The sequence below is a fragment of the Anolis carolinensis genome, chromosome 5, assembly GCF_035594765.1.
Source record: "Anolis carolinensis isolate JA03-04 chromosome 5, rAnoCar3.1.pri, whole genome shotgun sequence".
Taxonomy (NCBI): Eukaryota; Metazoa; Chordata; class Lepidosauria; order Squamata; family Dactyloidae; genus Anolis; species Anolis carolinensis.
In genome coordinates, this window is record NC_085845.1 from 191,988,379 (window position 1) to 192,008,417 (window position 20,039).

Consider the following 20,039-nt stretch of genomic DNA (forward strand, 5'->3'; position numbering starts at 1 on the left):
CCTTCTAGGGGCTAAGAATGATAAAATTGTATTGAACAAATGGAGTGAAATCAACATAACAAATTAGAACTTTTTAAAATCTGCACGTATATTGCTTCTTATTTTTATTTTTAATGTATTTAAATATGTGAGCTTCTTTGCAGAATACAGCTTTTTTCATATATTCTCTGAATGAACAGTTTAAACATGTAATTTGATCTGATGGGGGCCGAGAAGAGTGTCAAAATATCCAGGAAATACAAAATCAGGAAACAATCCAGTTTGAACTTTTATCAGGAAAGTATTGATCAGGTTACTTTGTATCCACATTCACAAAAAATTAATTGCACAAGCCTTCCTGAATCTGTCTTTGTGATGCTTAGATGTTTTGCAGTTAAAATATTCACTCATGGCAGTCCCATGTTTATTCCTAAGGCAAAGCTGCACTACTGGAACACTTGATAATGTTTGATTCTAGTTTCATAATAGTCATCTTTTCAAGTATATGGTATCCTATTTGGAAATAATAACTTGAAATGAGACACACCCTTGCTGCCTTCCATCCACCGTTTGCTTTGCCAGTGAATGTTTACTGTTATAGCAGTCACTTTTACTTTGCAGTCAAGCTTCCATATTTGCTGCAGTGGAGGGTAAAGGACCCCCCATGAATATAGAAATACTGTGAAACCCGAGAGAACATCTTTATTAGAATCTCATGGTTCTCCAGCATGACTTTTCAGTTTCCAGTGGAAGTTGGTTGTAGAGCTGTGCCGGAGGACCTAGAATTTCCTAGCAAGAAGATACTAAGTGAATCTGTGAATAGTCGAATCCTCAAAAATGAAATCTGCAAATGTGGAGGGCCAACTGTTCCTCAAATTTTAAAAAAGGTCTGAGAGCATTTGGCGGCAAACCCTGACTGTCCCAGGAACTGTCCTTTGGCCAGCCCTCATCTAAAGCCAACCTTGTCCCCAGTGAATGCTCTAGTCACCCCTTATCGTGTCTTTGAATTGGTGGGAGTGGATTGCTCCTGATCAGCATAACACATTCAAACATTAGATATAAACATCTATGGAAGCACCATGTAGCATCTTTTACTTGAATTTAAATGAGGTTTTGTTCTAGGCCATAAAAATAAGAAACTTAATTCCAACAATTATGTCTGATTTCCAAAACAACTTGGGAAATACTTGCTGGTTTGTCTTGTCCTTCTGTAATTCTGCCTCCATGTGTTAATTCAGTAGATGGTGGTAATGAATTACATGCTTCGGGTGTGGGCAAAGCAAGTGTTTTGCAAAGTTCGCTTTTACTGCTACAAAAAGGAATAGCCATGCCAAATTTCACAAAGACCCGCTTGTCAGGAAAAGGGGGGGGGAATGAAATGGAAGACATATGGGTGCTATAGTTTGCTACTATGAGTTATTACAATGGTTTTGAACAAGTATGTTTCTGCCAAGTTTATTGCTGGCGTCAGCAGCAGCAACAACATTGTTCTCAATGGGCTTTTAAAGCCCCTTTTCTTAGTACAAGGAATGTGTTCCAAGTTCAGGAAATAATCTTAAGAATAATGTTGTGTGTGCAGAGGGACTTGAGCTCAGAAAAATGATCTTGTTCTTTTATACAAACATTTTATTCAGTATGCTGTCTTAGTGAGAGACTGGTGAGAAAACATTTTCTCCATTAAAATTATTGCCATCTGTGGCTACTAGAATTTGGCTGGTAGATAAATGTGTGTATTGTAAGCAAGGGCTTTGTCTGCAAACCAGTAAGGAATTTGAGAATGCAGTTTTGTAGATTATACATCAAACTGTAATGAAGTCATGGGGCTTTGTAAACTATTCCAGTTTCTATGTGGCAATAGAAAACACAAATGTAAAATACAGGAAGGTGACTTGTTCCAAGATAGAACTTTTCCAGCCAGATCAGCTCTTGAACCAACTGTCTAGGGTTTAAAACTAGGATCTTTCACTACCATTGAGTAAAGCCTCCCCGCCATTAGCTAAATTGTTGGCATGTTTTGGAGTTCAGACACCCTGTCCATCATGTAAAGGTACTAACCATATCTGAGAAAGTATACAGCTACCCAGTGCAAGCATGTTATTTTGATACACTGATTAGCTGATCTCCTTTGGAAAATTCCAATGCAGTATCACAGTTTTGACAGGAACAACCTCTATTAATCCACTGTTGTCCTATTTTTCTGCAGCTTTTAAAATGTTGGGTTTCGCTCTCTTTGTCCCATGTCATCATCCTCCCTCGCATTGCTTGAATTTTTGCAAAATTTTGAAAATTTTGCATTTTGAAAAAGAAAATATAGTTTGCAGCCAGTTAGCTCAATAAAGGGGAGCAGAAAAGAGGTGATAAAATCTTGCAATTCCTAGTAGGATAAGGCAACCACAACCTCATCAGATGGGCTGATTTGCCTGTCATATGCCGCTTCCTTGCTTCTTTCACCATGGAGCCAATTACGTGACTCACACCTACTTCCGGTCCGGCTCCATTGCAAAAGTGGCGAGGAAGCAGCACCTGTCATAGGAGGCCTTGAAACAATGGGGGAAATCCAGGTGGTGGACACTCTCCCTGTGGGTTGAGGCACAGATTCACTAAGTCAGGCAATGCCCCTCACGGATTTGCCATGATGTGTGGCAAATCCATTACCAAATGTAATAGTATCCTTGGCTTGCATGTACTTCCTCATTAATAACTTTTGCCATCTTGACCCTACACTGATGTTGCCTGATCACACTTGTTTGAGTTTTGATATGTGAAATATTGAATACTATGGAATGTTTTGGAGAGCCAGAGTGTTGTCATGCTTTCAGCATTGGCCTACAATTCTGGAGACCAAAGTTCAAATTCCATGGAAACCCCCTGGGTGACCTTGGATATGATTCCACCTGAACATTGGGAAGGACTTCCTAACTGTGAGAGCTGTTCGACGGTGGAACTCTCTGTTGCTGAGTGTGGTGGAGGCTTCTTTGGAGGCTTTTAAGTAGAGGCTGGATGTCCATCTGTCGAGGGTGCTTTGAATACAATTTCCTGCTTTTTGGCAGGGGTTGGACTGGATGGCCCATGGAGTTTCTTCCAACTCTGATTCTATGACTCAGAGGAAGGCAGAGGTTATCATACTGAACATATCTTCCATGAAGACTGTGATGCCAAGAAAACTCTTTCATACCCACCATCTTCACAGGCATGATTGCTGAGGATTTGAGAGAGAGTCCTCTCTGTGGCAGCTTCCAAGTTCTGAACTTCCTTTTGTAGGAGGAGGCAGATCTTTGAAATTTTAATTACGAAGCAGTCGTGAATGCATAAAGCACTGTGCTATATTTTAAAATCTGTATTGGAAACTATGTTTCAAATATGTTTTGAATTGTATTTTGATAGTATTGTTATTTCATTCTTTTTATAGCTTAATGGTTTAGCCTAATTCTTTTCATTTATGGAACCTGCCTTGAATTCCATTTTGGGAGAAAGGCAGAATATACATTGAATAAGTGAATGAATGAATGAATGAATGAACGAATGAATAAACGAATGAATAAACAAAAAAATGAATGAATGAATGAATGAATGAATGAATGATCTAAGAAGGTAACCTTAGGAGTGTCGTAACTTACAAAAACGTGAAGGCATACGACAACAGTGAAATGTTTTGTTCAAGTGTTTACTTTTAGCCTCTGTAATATTTCAGCTATTTTGTTTATAGTGCTGCCCAAGCAAACAGATAGATCCTCGAAATATTCCAGAAGAAATTGTACTATTGTGAAACTTAAACAGGAAGAGGGGGGCAGTTGTTTTCCAAAATGAATATTATTCGTAGACCCATCTAAGCTTTCTATGTATTCATGTAGTCAATTTCCCCTATGATTCTAAGATGTTTTTAAAAGTAATACATGATGCTTTTAAGGGAAAGAGTGGGTTTCTCTATGCAAGTATAACTTTTACCCTTCTGGCCCATGTACTGCGAATTCTTTGATGACGGTCCAATGTGTGACTTCAGTTATAATTTCTCTTGGATGAGGTGTGTGGACAAAGAAGTACAATGCAGCTGTGTTGGTGGTTGCATGAAGCTCTCCCTCACACATGTGGAAATATCTGTATGCTTGAATGGATGTTGACCACAAAGAGCTTGGGCTGGATCAGTTTTTGCTTCCTTGATGGATATACAAAACAGTCCTCAAAATGAACCTTATTGCTTCTCCTGTGAGATTTGGAATGACAGCATTAAGAGCACTTTGCTGGGGTTGATGCACGATTAGAATTACTTCATCTGGGACTCTCTTGATTGCAGGCTTCATAAAATGTAAAAGAAAAGAAATGAATGGTCTCTTTTCAGTTTGTGGGACCTTTCTGTTGAGAAGAAAATATCTTAAGGTCAAACTATTAAGTATTCTCCTAGTTACACCAAAAGTTGGCTTAGTCATACAATATGTTCTTTACCAGTAATCACTATAGCCAGATGTGTAAACACTAATGAAAGAGTTTAAAAGTGGTTGGATTTGCATTCTCTTACATTAGCAACTGCTCGATAGTGTGCATGGATGTGAACCAAATGATTGACATATTTGCAATCCTGTGAATGCTTACTGGAGATTAGCCATATTAAATGTCACTTATTTCTAGGTAAACAGGCATGGAATTGCATTTTAAGAAGGCTCTAGTTGGTTCATTTTTTCTTTTTTTAAATGAAACTATCTGAATCAGTGTTCATTGTTTCCCATTCTGCAAAACAAAAATATCTCCCCTTTCCCCTTATCTCTAATCCACTATGTATATGCAAATACAGGTATTGCAAAACTCCCTCCAAAAATCTGAAATCCCAAAAATGTCTGCTCCCAAGCATTTGAGTAAGGAAAACAACCTGTACTAACATGTATACTTCCAATGCACTTGGTACATTCAAAATGCTTACAACTGGATTTTAAAAAAACCCAATATCTATGACAAATATGATTGTTCAGCATACCTTTTTTTCCAATAAGTAAATATTGATAAACCCTATCAGTGTCATATATTCCATTATAAAATAATGTATATTCTCCCTTTAAAGGTTGTGTTTCATAATGCACCAAAATGTATACCAGAAACATAGATATTACTGTAATGTTTGTTTTGGCCATTACTAGTCCTACAATAAATTTCTTTCTCTCTTGTAGATTATGGGACATTCTGAATGGGATCACAAACGAGGACCCAGAGGATCCCAGGTCAGTGCAAGATTTTTTGCTGTATAGTAAGTTCTGATACAGTACATGCTTTTACAGTGTGAACTGGCAATAACGTAATTAGTTAACAGAGAAACATTACGCCAAGAACACAAACTTCTAATTGCCTTTAATGTGATTTCCAATAGTTGCCAAGAAGGAAGAGCCCTGCTTAACTGCATCAACTCAAATCAGTATTTCCATATAGTAAATTTTCTGGCCTGTGGCAAATGCTCATTGCCTTTCCATTTACTCTTTGCCCCTACACTTTCTATTCTCCCTGTTATCTCTCATCAAAGTCCTGATTCTCTTCTTACTTCCCCATCTCTGGTTGCCATTTACTACTACCACAACAACATACATTTGTTGACCGATTAGATCAAAAAGTTGCCTTCTCATAATTCAGTCTCATTTTACCCCCTCTTGCTTTTTTTTTTTTTACTGCCCTGAGTCCCCTCGAGGAGATGAGGGGGGTTATAAATAACATTATTATTATTGCTTTACCTTCTACCTTTTTCTCCCATGTATCTGCCCCAGCTGAATACCGACTCCACCAATATGGAGAAGAGTAACTTCCCTGGTTCTGTTTCTGAGAGCCCAAGGCCAATATGTGTTGTGTGTCTGTTCAGCTGAGATAAACAAATATGTGCATCTCCTATAACTCGGCCATTTTTCAGCAGATTAAAATTTGAAGTAAATTAGATACATTGCTTGAATATGAATAATATTTTTGAGATCTGCACCTAATGCTATTTTTCACATAGGTTGTTTTATTTTTAGAGTGTGAATTACTATAAAGAGGTATCTCAGTACAGCAGAGCTTACCATACTTGATATGAATTGGTATTGGAGATTGTTGTGCATATCCTGCTCAAAAATTGTTTTTCACATTATTATAGATGGTGATAGTGGTGGTGATGATGATGGTGATTGTCAACATCATCATAATTATGATCATCCTCCCTCTATAGCTCTTTTCCCCTGAGTAGCACATTACAACAACAACAACAACTTCTTATTTCTATTCTGTCCTATCTCCCCAAAGGGACTCAGGGCAGATTTGAACAAACAATGGCATACATTCAGTGCCTTCATAAAACAGATAAATATTAGCATAAAATCCCAACAAGACCCCACATATGAAAACAGCATTAAAAACCTAACATCAAAGCAAAGCAATGGAGAAATGAAATTCGAAAACCCTGATAATAGCAGATTTCATAACACACATCCAGCCAGGTTGTGCTGTCAACTTGCTTCTCAACACAACATCTGTCAAAATGAAGCAGCAGTATTAAAATAAGATCCAACTACTTTCTCTTTCTCCACCCCAAGCATTATGGACAATAACAAAATCAATGAACATTTTGAGCATAATTGTCCAATCTAGTCCTGCTAAGATAAAGCATCTAATAGCTTGGGACCTCCATGCTTGAAGAAGCCACTCTTCCTCTATATCCTACCCAAGAATTGAGATGGCTGCAGACTCTCCTCTGTGCCCCAACAGTGCAGGCAATACAATGCCAGCAAGACACTAAAGAAGGCCTTGCTGATTTTGGACCCCACTCATAGAATGCCCACCCCTTGAAGGCCTGCCCGGTGCCAACCCTAGTTTCCTTTCTTACCAAGTCAAGATATGACGTTTTATTAAAGCATTTAGGATCCCATTTATTTTTTAGCATTGGCATGAGTTCTTTAAATACTTTTTGACTTTTTAAGCTGTTCACATTAATTAATTAATTTCATTAAACAAATGATTGAGAAGCAGCCTGTCAGTTGTGTGGGTTCAGGCAGGGCTCCTAAGCAATCTGAAATAACTAAGCAAACAATTGAGGAGCTAAGCCAGAAGCAAAGGTTGCCTAATCTGGAATATTGTTTAGTTCTGAGTACATAATTTTGGGTGAAAGGTGACATATACATTCCGTAAATAAATAAATAAGACAAATATTGCAGTGGTTTAGAAAAGAACAAAGGTGAACAAAAGTATGAGAGAAGGTTGAGGGAGCTGTGAATGTTCATCTTGATCAAGAGACAACTGAGGGGTGACAGGATTGCCTTCTTTCCATATCTAAAGGGTTGATGCAAAAAGAAGGGTGTGGGTTTGTTTTCTGCTGCTTCTGAGAGAAGGACTAGGTCTAAAGGTTTTAAGTTACAGAAGAGTAGAATTTGACTGAACGTAAGAACTTCTTGATGGTAAGAGCGGTTCAGCAATAGAACCAGTTACCTAGGGAGGTGGTGGGGTCTCTTTCTCCAGGCATCTTCAGAGAGAGGCCAGGCAGCTACTTGCTGGGGATGCTGTAACTGGATTTCCTACACTGAGCAGGGGATTTGACTTGATGAGCTATGGAACGCTTCCAATGCTTTAACACTATCATGTTATGATTCTAAAATGCCAAGTGGGTTACTGTGGTTCTTCAGGATCTCCTGATCTCAGCTAGACTAATGACAATAGTACAACTTTGCCAGGAACATTTCAGAAAAAACTCTTGTAATGCTTCTGAAAGTAAGGCACCTAGGCACTAAAGCCAGGGTTTTTGATGCATAGCAACCTATACACCTGAAACTCTGGTTTTGAGAAATCTGGCATGCTGCCATGTGTCTTAAAGTGATCCACAGAGTAGCCTGCAAAATATTTGCTTGCACGAAATGGCTTTTCCTGAATAATAATTTCTTTGGTTTTATTGTGTCATTCTGATAATTGTTTGTATGTATAACTTTAATCAGGGATCATATTATGTATTTTTCATATATTTCTTTTTTGAAAACAATGCTGTTTTCTTTTTATAAATCTTACTAAAGTCCTGCATTAAGGATTGCAAATTTTAAACTAATCAATAGTATAGTACAATAACAGATGTTGATCTGGTATTGTACTTCAGAATTGCTTTGCAATGTTAGCCTCAGTTCATTGTATGTGTCTTTGGCCAGTTTAATAGCATTTTACAAACTCAAAATCTCTTAGACCATAAATTCAAATAGATGGGGATTAATCTGTCTGTTTCACTTTATCTGCTGTGCACATTACTTCAGTGAAAAGTCTGTTGTGCCCTATTTCCAGATCAATTGCTCTATTGTTCTGCACAAAAGTTTTTGTACTCAGTTTCCTATAATTTCCTCATTCTTGCAAGTATTCCCCCTGCAACCGTTACATATTTGACCACAGTTCTTTCCTATCATACACTTTTTTGCATTCAGTTTGTGATCAGAAAACTATGTTACCAAATTTTCAGACTGAAAGGAACCTAATAAAACTTGCATTCTGATTTGTGTTTTAATTTGAGAAGTATGAATATCCACGATCAGTCCATATTAAAAATCAAAACTAAGTGGACTTTGGACACTTTCCTAATTTTGCACAACCTTATTCCTACATTTTAGCCAGCAAGTAGTTTAAGACATGAACTGTCCCCCTGCTTTCTCTCTCTCTTATCGCTTTGGCTGCCATTGATTTCATAGCTCTCTCATGACTTACCTATTCCAAAAGTTCAGGATACCTCTATTGCATCATTCTTCTTCTTGATTCTGTGAAGCAAATTAAAATGAATATTGTATAGCAAAAATTATAATTAAAGTCTTACACACACACACACACACCCAATAAAGTGTCAGACTTGATTTTAGAGTTCTTCTCTTTGTACTGCAACGTCCGCAACCTTGGAGGCATCCTGTAAAGCCTTGAACACAAAGTAGGTGTAAATACATAATAGATTGCATAATAGAAATTGCACAGTAAAGAATGTAGCCTTTTGTCCCCTTCTAAATACATACTTGAAAATCCTGCTGCTGTATTCAGAGAGAAAGGGTCCTAGCTCTTATCCCTGGCAATTTCAACTTCTCACCTCTCCAGTTCCTCCACTAACAGAGGTTATACATCCATATATTTTATTTATATTCTGACTTTCTCCTGTATGGCACTCAAAGCAGATCACAATGAAATGTTGTGGTCCAGATATATTGCAAAAGACATAATCATCACACATTCTTTTTCTGCAATTACTTATTACTTTTTAACACAAATTATCTAATTTGTAATCAAAGTAATATATGGTATATTCCAAAAAGAAAAAGCAGAAAAAAATAAAGTAAAATAAAGCTACTAAAAATAAAAGCAGAGAAAAGAAGTAAAATATAACCAGAACTAAAGAACACTACCGAAACACTAAACAATAACTAACTGAAACACAATACGTCTCCAAACTGCAATAAAATACACATATTATTCTATTATTACAGATATAATAAAATAATTCTGCCAAAGTTGTCAGTAGCCATTTTTATGTTGATCTGTTTCTGACTGGTGGTGATCCTAAGGTGAGACTACTACAGAGTTTTCTTGGCAAAATTTGTTCTGAAGAGGTTTGCTTTTACTTTACTCTGAGGATGAGAGAATGTGACTTGTTCATGTTCACTCTGAGTCTCATGGCTGACTGGAGATTTGATCCCTATCGCCAGAATCATAGCTGTTTACCATAAATTATTACACTGTTGGATTGTCCATAAATGTCCATAAATAGTTTCCAAAAGGTTTTCAGTTTCCAAAAATCGCTCCTCCCCCCGCTCTTCTAGTGTGTCATTGCTATGTGCTGGGAGAGCTGCAGGAACACTGTAATGTAGGCCTGGGAAGTTTTTTTTTTGTTTTTTTTTTACTTTTGGGTTGGGGGGGGGGGCTATTGGGAAGGAGGTTACAGTGTCTGGATGTTCTCCTGGAAAGTTCCAGGAGAACATCTGGATACCCACCCCAGAAAGCAGGGGTTTTCTGGGGTGTGTGTGGAATACACACCCAGGAACATTCACGTTTTTTAAATGTGAATATTCCCAGGATAAATGTCTATCTGGAAGTGCCCTGAGATCCTCATCTCAAAGCTTTTCAACTTCAAGGGTTCCAGTAACAATTTTCCAAGTTCAGAAAGGTTTTGCCCAAGAGTTTGGTTGATTAAACCATGACACAGTTTGAATTGAGAGCTTAAATTCAACCTGAAAAGTACTTCTTGTATTTCAGGAAGACCCTAATCCAGACAGATACATGCTACTCTTTTGACTAATGTACTTTAGTGTGCCATAAACTTATATAGCTTTTCTGTTCTTGCAGTCCTGGAAATGAGGAGGAGAAACAATTGGTGAAAAACCCAGGCAGCTGGGATGGGGACCTCTATCTAGAGCAGTGGTTCCCAACCTTTTTTTGACCAGGGACCACTTGACCAGGGACCACTTTGACCAGGGACCACTCTCCAACATTAGTACCAAAAGGGTTACAAATCAGTTTTTGGTCAACTTTAGATTTGGTTTGGTTATTTGGGGTGCTGATTCAGAAAATTGCATTGCATAGACCACATCAGCTCTAGTTTCTGATACAGAACATATGCCATCCAGTAGTTGCCATCTGCTCACCCACAGAAAACCATATTTAATAATCTAGAGCTGATTTTCCCCACATTTCTCGTGGACCTTATTTTAGGTCCTGCAACCCAAAGGTGGAGAACCACTGATCTAGAGCAAACACCTAGTATTCAGAATAGTGATGAAAAGAATATTTATCAATGTTTATCATTCTTTACAAGAAATAAAGTGCACCAGAATCCTAAAATATTTTGGTCTGAAAGGTGTTGTAAATTTCCATCTTCTCTTCTGATTCTCGACATAACAAAACTCTTTCCAAAACTGTCACTTTTTCACAGCGGAAGACATTTTTTTGCAAAAAAAAAAATCATTAAAAGTCTCAAAAGGGAGTGTGGGAAACAAAAACATTCAAAAGGTTTTATAATGTTGCTTAATGGAGAGGGGGGAAATTTTATATGCTATGAGAACAATATAAGTCAATATTTAATGAGTCAGACAACTTATCCAGAGTTCCTGAGCATACAAGATTTTGTTCCTTTGAGAAGATCAACAAATTCAAGTTCTAGACAAAGCAGAACACAGATAATTTGGCGAGGGTCTCAGAATGCTTAGATAAATGTTCCTTGCTCCAGAGTACAACAGAGAATATTTTTACCTAAACATGTCCACTCTCATCTGGCGAAGAGGACTATAGATTGAAGTGGAAATTCTGAGCCCTGCCTTGTGTATTGCTTGCCAGGATGCAAATATTCATCCAAAAGGTGATACTTGCAGTGGAAGTGTGCACCCTATGTTTTTCCTCTCATACTGTGGATAGGAATACTTGTCAATCATCAACTGTTTTTATTCCCTCTGAAGAACCTACAAAGCATAGCTCTTTAAAAAAAAGAGGAAAGCGAAGCCAATTTATTGAGGATGCCATATGGACAGGATTTAGTTGCTGATACAGCTCTGGTGCTCTTGGTTTGCTGAGTGGGTGGTGAGGCGTAACCCCTGGTCTGCAGGGAACAGGCAGTCCTTCCTTTCACAGCCTTCACAAAAGGATGCTCATATTGAGAGCAGGAGAGGCACCCGAGTCTGATGTGTTTTAATTCACTTAAAATGTAAAAGCTCTCAATTATATATAACGGAGGTGCTGCGATTTACCCTCCCAGTTCCTAAGCAACAGCTATTTTCAGATGGAGTGCGTCTGGTGTTGTCTACCTACTCCATGCGTCTATGAGGTAATTCATCGGTGAAGGCTGACTCCCCGCCATCATCCCACTCTTCTCTCTTGGCTACTTCCGATTGAGGGATCAAGGCTCATGAACCGAGAAAGAATTGCGGCACGCAAACAAACAAAACACTAACAAAAAACTCCATCATCCCCAAACTTTGCAACCTCTTTGGAAACCTAAAACTTCTGGGATCCTTGGAAGTTGAGCAATGCAACTTACAGATGTGGAAGTAACATCTTTGTCATTGGTTTGAGATTCTTCAGAGGAAAAGCTACTGCAAGCAAGATCATGAAACGGAGACCTTTGCTCTTATTGAAGCGTCGATGGGAGTCCATCCCAGTTACCAAACAGGTATTGTGGCTTTGTTTTATAGTCTTTTATCTTGGTGAGTATAAGCATGGGAGTTTAAGCAAAGAGCATCAGCTCATCTCACTCATACTGTTGTGAGAGCTTGTTTGCTACACATGATTTCTATTAGCGTGGCTGTTTAGGTTTTGGCTTTAAATATATAGCTAATATGTCTCTTAGAGCAATTGAAGCTGGATATCTATTGTTCCTTGTTGCTGGATAGATTGTGTGGGAGAGGAATAATTTCATCACACAAAGCAAAACCTGCATGATAAAAATTTGAAGAGCATGCCTTGATGAGAATTGCAGAAAACCAGTAAAGAAGTTTAGATTTGCTTGAAGGTCTTTGGTGAAAAATCTTAGCATAAGTAAGGAATAACTGGGGGGGAAAGCTCAATAAATATGTGGCTGAGATCAGAGGTCCAGAAAAGATACATACCAATAATTGTTGGGTTGTTTAAAATGTTCAATGGATTCATATACTACAACCAGTAGTGGTAACAGTAGTCGTAAAGACAAAAATAATAATGCATATTTCATAATGCTTGTACTCTACAGAGCAATGTTCTAATGCAAACCCTTGTTTAAGACACAGGGGAATGAACACTATACAGACTTTGTTGTGTTTAGTGGCAAATAAAGGCAGATTCTTCAGACATTGATGGCATAATGCTGTTGCAAAAATCCATAATTTGGTGTCCTGAGCTCTTAAAAAAAGAAAAAATGATGTTCACATCTAAGAATGTTGACTTCCTCCCTCAGTGCCCATGCAGAGATGGTACCTAAAAGTTTAAATAGAGCTTCAGAAAGCTCCATTGGTTAACTAAGACCTAAATTATTCATATATTTGCAATGCAGATTATTTTGAAAGCTAGCAAAGTACAGAGAGCTGATTTTACTATCAGACTGCAATAGCTTGGAAAGCTGCAACGAGGTGTTGCAGGAAAGAGTTGCGTGCCATACAATGGGCATGCTTCCACTAAGGTAGTCTGCTGTTTTCTGACAATTCTATCCCATTGTCAGTCAGCTGCCAAACTGTTATGGAAGGAGAGTGACCAGCTATCTTGTGTTTGTATGTGTGTGTGTGTGGGGGGGGGGGGGGTGCCTCAGGCTTCACAAAGACTTGTGCCTGCCCTGAATGTTCATGTTAAGGTATACATATTAAATCTTCATGGATTGGGAGTGGGGTGGATCAAGCATTTTTTTGGATGTAACAACTCTAACTTTATGAACGTCCTTTCCAATAGCTCTTCTGTACATGTTAATTTTGGCAGTGCAGTGGTCACAGTAAGGAGAACATGGTTTAATATGCATTATACAGGATCTTAATCCAGAAAATGGATTAATTTAATTGGTTTACTATAATCAGTAATTGTAGTTGGACATAGACTCTAACTACATAGTTGATTTACCTGTTTCAGTATACAGTGAGGCCCCTGTATCTGTGAGGAATAGGTTCCTGGCCGAACCACAATTACATGAAACAAGGCCATTAAATAACATGACTTTTGATCCCAGCATATGATAGAGTTGCATTGAAGGACAAAAAGATTACTAGAGGGGTAAATTCTGAGGAAAATATACTGTAGAATGGCCTGGAGGACCTAGGAGAATCTTAGAAAGACATTTTTCGCTCTGGGCATGCAGATATGGGTTTTGCTGTGACTGGGGGTCTTATTGCACTGACTGTTCCATGGTGGCAAAATGAGATTAGTACTTATAGCAAGGAGGGAGGGGGATGTAGCCATTCAGATGGAGATAAGTTTAGATGGCACATCAGCTGCAGTAAACAGAACAAGTACTAAAATACTTAGTACTTGGCTTCTGGAGGACCACACCATTCCCTGTCCTGCTTCACAGATAACTGGAGAAAATCCTGGATCTAGGCAGAACTTGAAAATCAATAAATAAACCCCAATAAACTGGATGGGGCGCTTGTGGCACTCCCGATACTTTGGATTTCATTCTCCTCAACTGTAGCAGAATAACTGGTTTGGATTATAGGGACTGCAGTCCAAATATATTGGAAGACAGTAATTGCCTACCTTGCAATAAACTAAAATGGAACAGCTTTCCAGTGGAGAGAAAATATCCCACAGAGAAAATCATTTGCTACAAAATACATTGGGTGAAGTTAGGAATTTCAAAAATGATTCCACACTGTAGTAAAGTGTTGTTTTGTCACCTCTTCCATCCAGTCTTGCATCTCTGAAACAAACTAAAGACACTTTAGGACACATGAAGAGGTGGTTTGGTTTAATTCACACTAAGCACGTGGAATTTTATTTCTTGATCTGCCATATGACGTGGAAATAAATAGGTCTTGAAAATTACATATATGCAGGGTTTGAACAACAGGGAAGTGTTGATTAATAGCGTTGTGAAAAATCATTTTCTCTTGGTCGAGGGATCTGAGTTTAATAGCCCATTTTTCTTTTTAAGAAAAATCACTTCACTTATAAGAGGAATTGCAATCAAAGTAATAATGGGGTAGGTAGGTTTTCTCTAAAGGTCAAATCAGAAGACACTTCCAGAGCTGGTGAATCAGCAGATTTCACCAATAACATATCAGAATGAGATATAGCAAAGTTTTAAAGTAATATAGCATTTTTCCCAGTTTGGGAAATTAGTTTGCTGAATTCAGTGGATAGCCAATTGTCATTTATAGTGAACTTTTCATCAAAGAAGTTTGGGGAAATGTAAACATTTACTATTTTGCCAATGTGGTTGAGTCAGTTAAAGTCTAGAAATCAGGGTAGAACCATTGTTCCTCCTCAAAAAAATCACTCCAAAAATACTTTATCTCAACTCTTGCCAAGAAAGGAACCATCTCATAGAGTGGTGAAAGGTGAAATCTTTGTCTATCCCAGGAGAACCAGCTCTCTCAACTCCAGTGGTACTCAACCTTCCTCTTTATTTATTTATTTTATGTTATTAATTTTATTTCCGCCCCTTTCCACAGAGTTGACCATTGCATTGGATAGACTGCATCAGGTCTAGATGATTAAATATGGTTTTCCGTGGGCAAGTAGATGGTGACTACTGGATGGCATATGTTCTGTTTCAGAAACTAGAGCTGATGTGACCTATCCAATGCAATTTTTGAATCAGCATCCCAAATAACCAAACCGAATCTAAAGTTGACCAAAAACCGATTCGTAACCCTTTTGGTACTAATGTTGGAGAGTGGTCCCTGGTCAAAATGATTCCTGATCAAGTGGTTACTGGTCAAAGTGGTCCCTGGTCAAGTGTTACCCGGTCAAAAAAAGGTTGGGAACCATTGCTTTACTACCCCTATTGTGGTACCACCTCTTTGTCTTTTTGAATGCCAGAACTGGGCGGGAAAATGGTGGCAGTAGCCAGAGATGACAGACACTTGACTTATCCATAGGTTATATCAAAAGCCATAATTTTGGCCCTTAAAATTTTGCCCTCAGCTTATACATAAGGTCAACTTGTACGTGAGTATATGGAGTACTATGAGCAGTACAATTTAGACTTTTTTTTTAAAAAAAAACCACTGTTTTTTAAAAATGTGTTTCTACTGTCTTACCTTCAGAATTCATGGTAAAAGAGAGTATAGTAAACATTCTTGGATCATCTTGATTATATTAAAAGGCTGTAGTGGGACTGTAATGGTCTCCAAAGATAACAGCTTTCCAACTTCAATTTCTTCTACACACATAGATAGAGAGATGAATACTTGGCTTGAAAGCCCCAAGCAAGCAACTGGGCAAGCAAATGGTTCCGTGTAATTGCATTTGATTGCTAGGTCTTTGTCTTTGGCTCTAGTGTTGATTTTTCCCCTTGACATGAAGCCTGCATTAGATTACACAATATATTACATATTTGTGGATTTTGTTTTTGTTATGAGAGCCCTGCCCTAATCTACATATTGCTGACTGCAGAACTGTTGATGTTATACCATTAATGTCTAAAAGGTTGATGAAAACTCTTCTGTATTAGACACAAAAAAATTCAGAGTCTGTAACTTTATTGGGTGTAAGTCTTGCTTGTTTTTTCAGACTGGTGGTAGATAAATTGTAATGTTTCAATGTTACTTTATGAAAATTCATTCTGAACTTTCAAATCAAATATGCAAAAATTTGTCTGTGCGCCAATAACTATTTAGACAGATTTGAATACAGTCTCAGGGTTCTTGTGAGAATGAGATACAGAATACAAGAGAAGCATACAAGTTAAATCTAAGCTACTTGGATGGATCAAAGACAGGAGATAAATCTAATAAGTAAACAAGGAAGTAACTTGTTTTCCTCTATCCATAAGGCTTTAAAATCATCTTTTGATGCCATGAGCTTTGAGCCAAGAGTGGCATCAAAAGGTTCAGGAAATACAAAGGTCAGGTTGTGACTTGAAAATTATAGTTCAATCCTACACATCAAGAATGGGGCTTCATTCAGCAGTTGAGTGGCCTAAGGGCAACCCACTCCTCCCTACCCCATACCAGCCCTCACCCCACTAGCCCTGTGTTCTCTATGAGCTGCAACCATAAAATTTGACCTGCCTTGCAGTATCCGGAGTTGTTATAGCTCTTTCCCCACATGTGCATGTGTCCAAATTCAGAAATTATTTCCTTTTTTTATATAGGAAAAAAGTCAACTTCAGACTAGTACATAAACCCAGCAATCTTTTTTTATCACTCCTTAGAGAGGTCACTAGTCATCTGCACCACTTGCCTTAACATCCATTTCAGACTTTACAGTATATCTTTTCATTGAAGGCTATGTGACCAGATTAATACCACGATGAATCTTTGCCCTTTAATCAGTGATGGGAAACTGTCATTGGCTGAGAATTCATAAAAAACAGGAAGTTGGGTTTAAGAGGAACACTGTAAAGATTCAGTAATTGCTAAAGCTTGTTCATAAAGCCATAAAAAGGCTTCACTGTGGCATAATGTGGAGGTAAGAAATCAATCATGTCTCCTTAGCTGGAGATACACTTTTATAGCAGGGTGAATGCTGTTGAATCATTGTGGGAGAAGGTTTTACAGTTTCATGAATCCAACAAACAAGGGCTGGGTTTGCGACTTTGATTCATATTATCGAGAACACCACCTCCCCAGAGATATGTCCACAGAGAACCATTTCTCCTACAATGCTCCCGTATAAAATGGCACCAGCTTACCTTGCATAAACATTAATTTCCTATGTAAATGTTATTTTTTTTAAAAAAAATGTATTATGAGCTATTTGCTTGATTCATTGAGCTCAATCCAAACTTTTCTGTATGGCTTGCAACAGTGCCATCTCTTGGCTTCCATGTCAGTAGCTTGGTGAATCTACCTCAGGTTTTAGTTTGAATTTTATGGATGCTATCCAAGGTACTTGTTTATTTGGATATGGGACTCACATCTGGAGTGCATCTATACTGCAAAATTAATGCAATTTGACATCACTTTAACTGTCATGGCTCAATTCTATGGGAGTTGTAGTCTCACAAGGTCTTTAGCCTTCTCTGATAAAGAGTGCTGGTCAAACTACAGCTTCTATGATTTCACAGTATTGAGCCATGGCAGTGGTGTCAAAACTGCATTAATTCTACAGTGTAGATGCGCCCCTAGAAACACCATTGTGTTTCTAGAATACACCATTGGATTGCAAAATGTACCTCAACTAGAGATATGTTTTTATTTGAAATAATGAAGCCTGTGTGAGAGATAGGCCCAATCCACCTCTTTCTGTGTGGTACCAACTAGACTTTTTGGATTACAGCTAACATCATCCCATAGCTAGTGATTATGAGTCTTTAAGTTCAAAACATCTGTAAGGGCCACATAGAAAAGGTCCAATCTAAATCTGTAGAAAAAGCTCTTACCCAGTTAGAGAAACCTTACCCTATTAATAAAATGCATTTTAATTGACATATTTATTTCTTAAACTTGTATATATTTGCATATGATTTTTAAAAGTTGCTTTGATGGAGAAGAATAACATTTTATTTCCCTCTCTATATATGACATATTTGCAAGTATAATGTGTTTATTAATATCAGCAGTCTTGTTATTTATTGCTAAATGCAGTATCAAAGATGTTAATTTCTCCAGGCCTTGGAGTATTAAACATTCATGATTTTGCAGACATCAAAGTTTTAGCAAAACTTGAGTAAGATTTTTTTTCTAATTTCTTGGCAAATTGAGCTTGAAAGTGAACAATATCAGGAGCTGGTAGTAGTCTGATTCTAAATTAGCATAGATGAACTGGTCATAGAATTCAGTTTTAGAGATGATTGCAACTACAGTAGAGTCTCACTTATCCAACACTCACTTATCTAACGTTCTGGATTATCCAACGCATTTTTGTAATTAGTGTTTTCAATGCATCGTGATATTTTAGTGCTAAATTCGTAAATACAGTAAATACTACATAGCATTACTGCGTATTGAACTACTTTTTCTGTCAAATTTGTTGTATAACATGATGTTTTGGTGCTTAATTTTTAAAACCATAACCTAATTTGATGTGTAATAGGCTTTTCCTTAATCCCTCCTTATTATCCAACATATTCGCTTATCCAACATTCTGCTGGCCCGTTTATGTTGGATAAGTGAGACTCTACTGTACTATCTAGAGAGGAAAAGCAAGTTTTTAGTCCTTGTGTTTGTCCAGAAATGTTTCAAAGTTTGCTTAGTACAATGCATGGTATAAATTTTATGGTGATATTAGTGTACTGTTTTGCTCCTTATTCTCCTCAAATGAGGTAAAGCAGAAAATTACATGCAAGAGAAAAGAACCCCATGTACTTTGGCTGAGTTTTACAGACTGCTTTTTATTGCAGCATTGCCCTCTTCCAATTCTATGATTCCAAGACTCTTTAGTTTGCTTTATATTGGAAATAGTTTGCTTTATGTTGGAAATAGCAACCTCCCAAGCCTCTCACTGTTTGTTTGTTCGTTAATTTATATATTTGCTAACCTGTATTCTATGTGTATGTTAATTTGCCAATTAGTACCTCTTTGGTGTGGAAGGGGTTATAGACATGTGATTGTACTTACCATGTGAATACTCAAGACTTAATTTTGTCTTCAGTATATGTTTGGACTTCATATTGAAGCATGTACAGTATGTGGTTTTGGTCTTCAGTGAAAGCAGGTGTGTGTGTCCAGACCTCAGTGGAGGTGGATTCATGTTGCTGTTTAGATACTTCAATAGAGAAGTATGTTTATGGACTTCAGGGAGTACAACTATACTAAAGACTATGGACCATTAAGGATAATATCCTGTGTTCTTAACACAGATAAGCTACATCCTATCTGTAACTAAATTTTAATAAGAAATGCGCCAGTATGGTGAATTAATACAAGATGTTTGTGAATAAACAAGATATGTTATATTTCAAAGAAGATTTTGTTTCTTATCTCTGAGTGCATATTTTAAACTGAGAGGTTTCATAGGAGTATATATCTTTTGGGCAACTTCAACTGCAATAATAATAATAATAATAATAATAATAATAATAATAATAATAACTTTATTTTTATACCCTGCCCCATCTCCCCGAAGGGACTCGGGGCGGCTTACATGGGGCCTGGCCCGATAAAACAAACAAATAACAGTAACAAAGCAATAAAACAATTATCCCAATAAAAAACACCAACATCAATAAAAACAATCATTAAAATCAACAAGCAGGATACAGTGTTAAAAACAGGAGACTAATTCGTAGATCCCAGGTGAAATGCAGAGTGTTACAAAATGGGAAAAGGAAATTTCACAGTTGGACAATAAAGTGCGGTATAAAATGGCAAGACAACAACAATGGGACTATTATGGAATGGACAGATAGATCAATCCAGCAACAACTAAACATCGAAGGCCTTTTGGAACAGCCAGGTTTTTAAGCTCTTCCGGAAGGAGAGGAGGGTAGGGGCCTGCCTGATCTCTCTAGGTAGAGAGTTCCAAAGCCGGGGGGCCACGACGGAGAAGGCCCTCTC

The 20,039-nt window shown here is 37.7% G+C and overlaps 1 protein-coding gene across 3 annotated transcripts in view; it reads left to right on the forward strand.

Annotated features, from left to right (window-relative positions):
- pde3a (phosphodiesterase 3A) overlaps window positions 1-20,039 on the forward strand; it is a 267,835-nt gene that overhangs the window by 169,822 nt on the left and 77,974 nt on the right. For 2 of the 3 annotated variants that reach the window (XM_008110368.3, XM_008110369.3), the window contains exon 2: window positions 5,136-5,186. In XM_008110368.3, the coding sequence (XP_008108575.2) occupies window positions 5,136-5,186 (51 nt within the window). Of the gene's footprint in view, window positions 1-5,135; window positions 5,187-11,100; window positions 12,089-20,039 lie in introns of those variants that run through there. The other variant, XM_016993577.2, reaches the window with a different exon arrangement.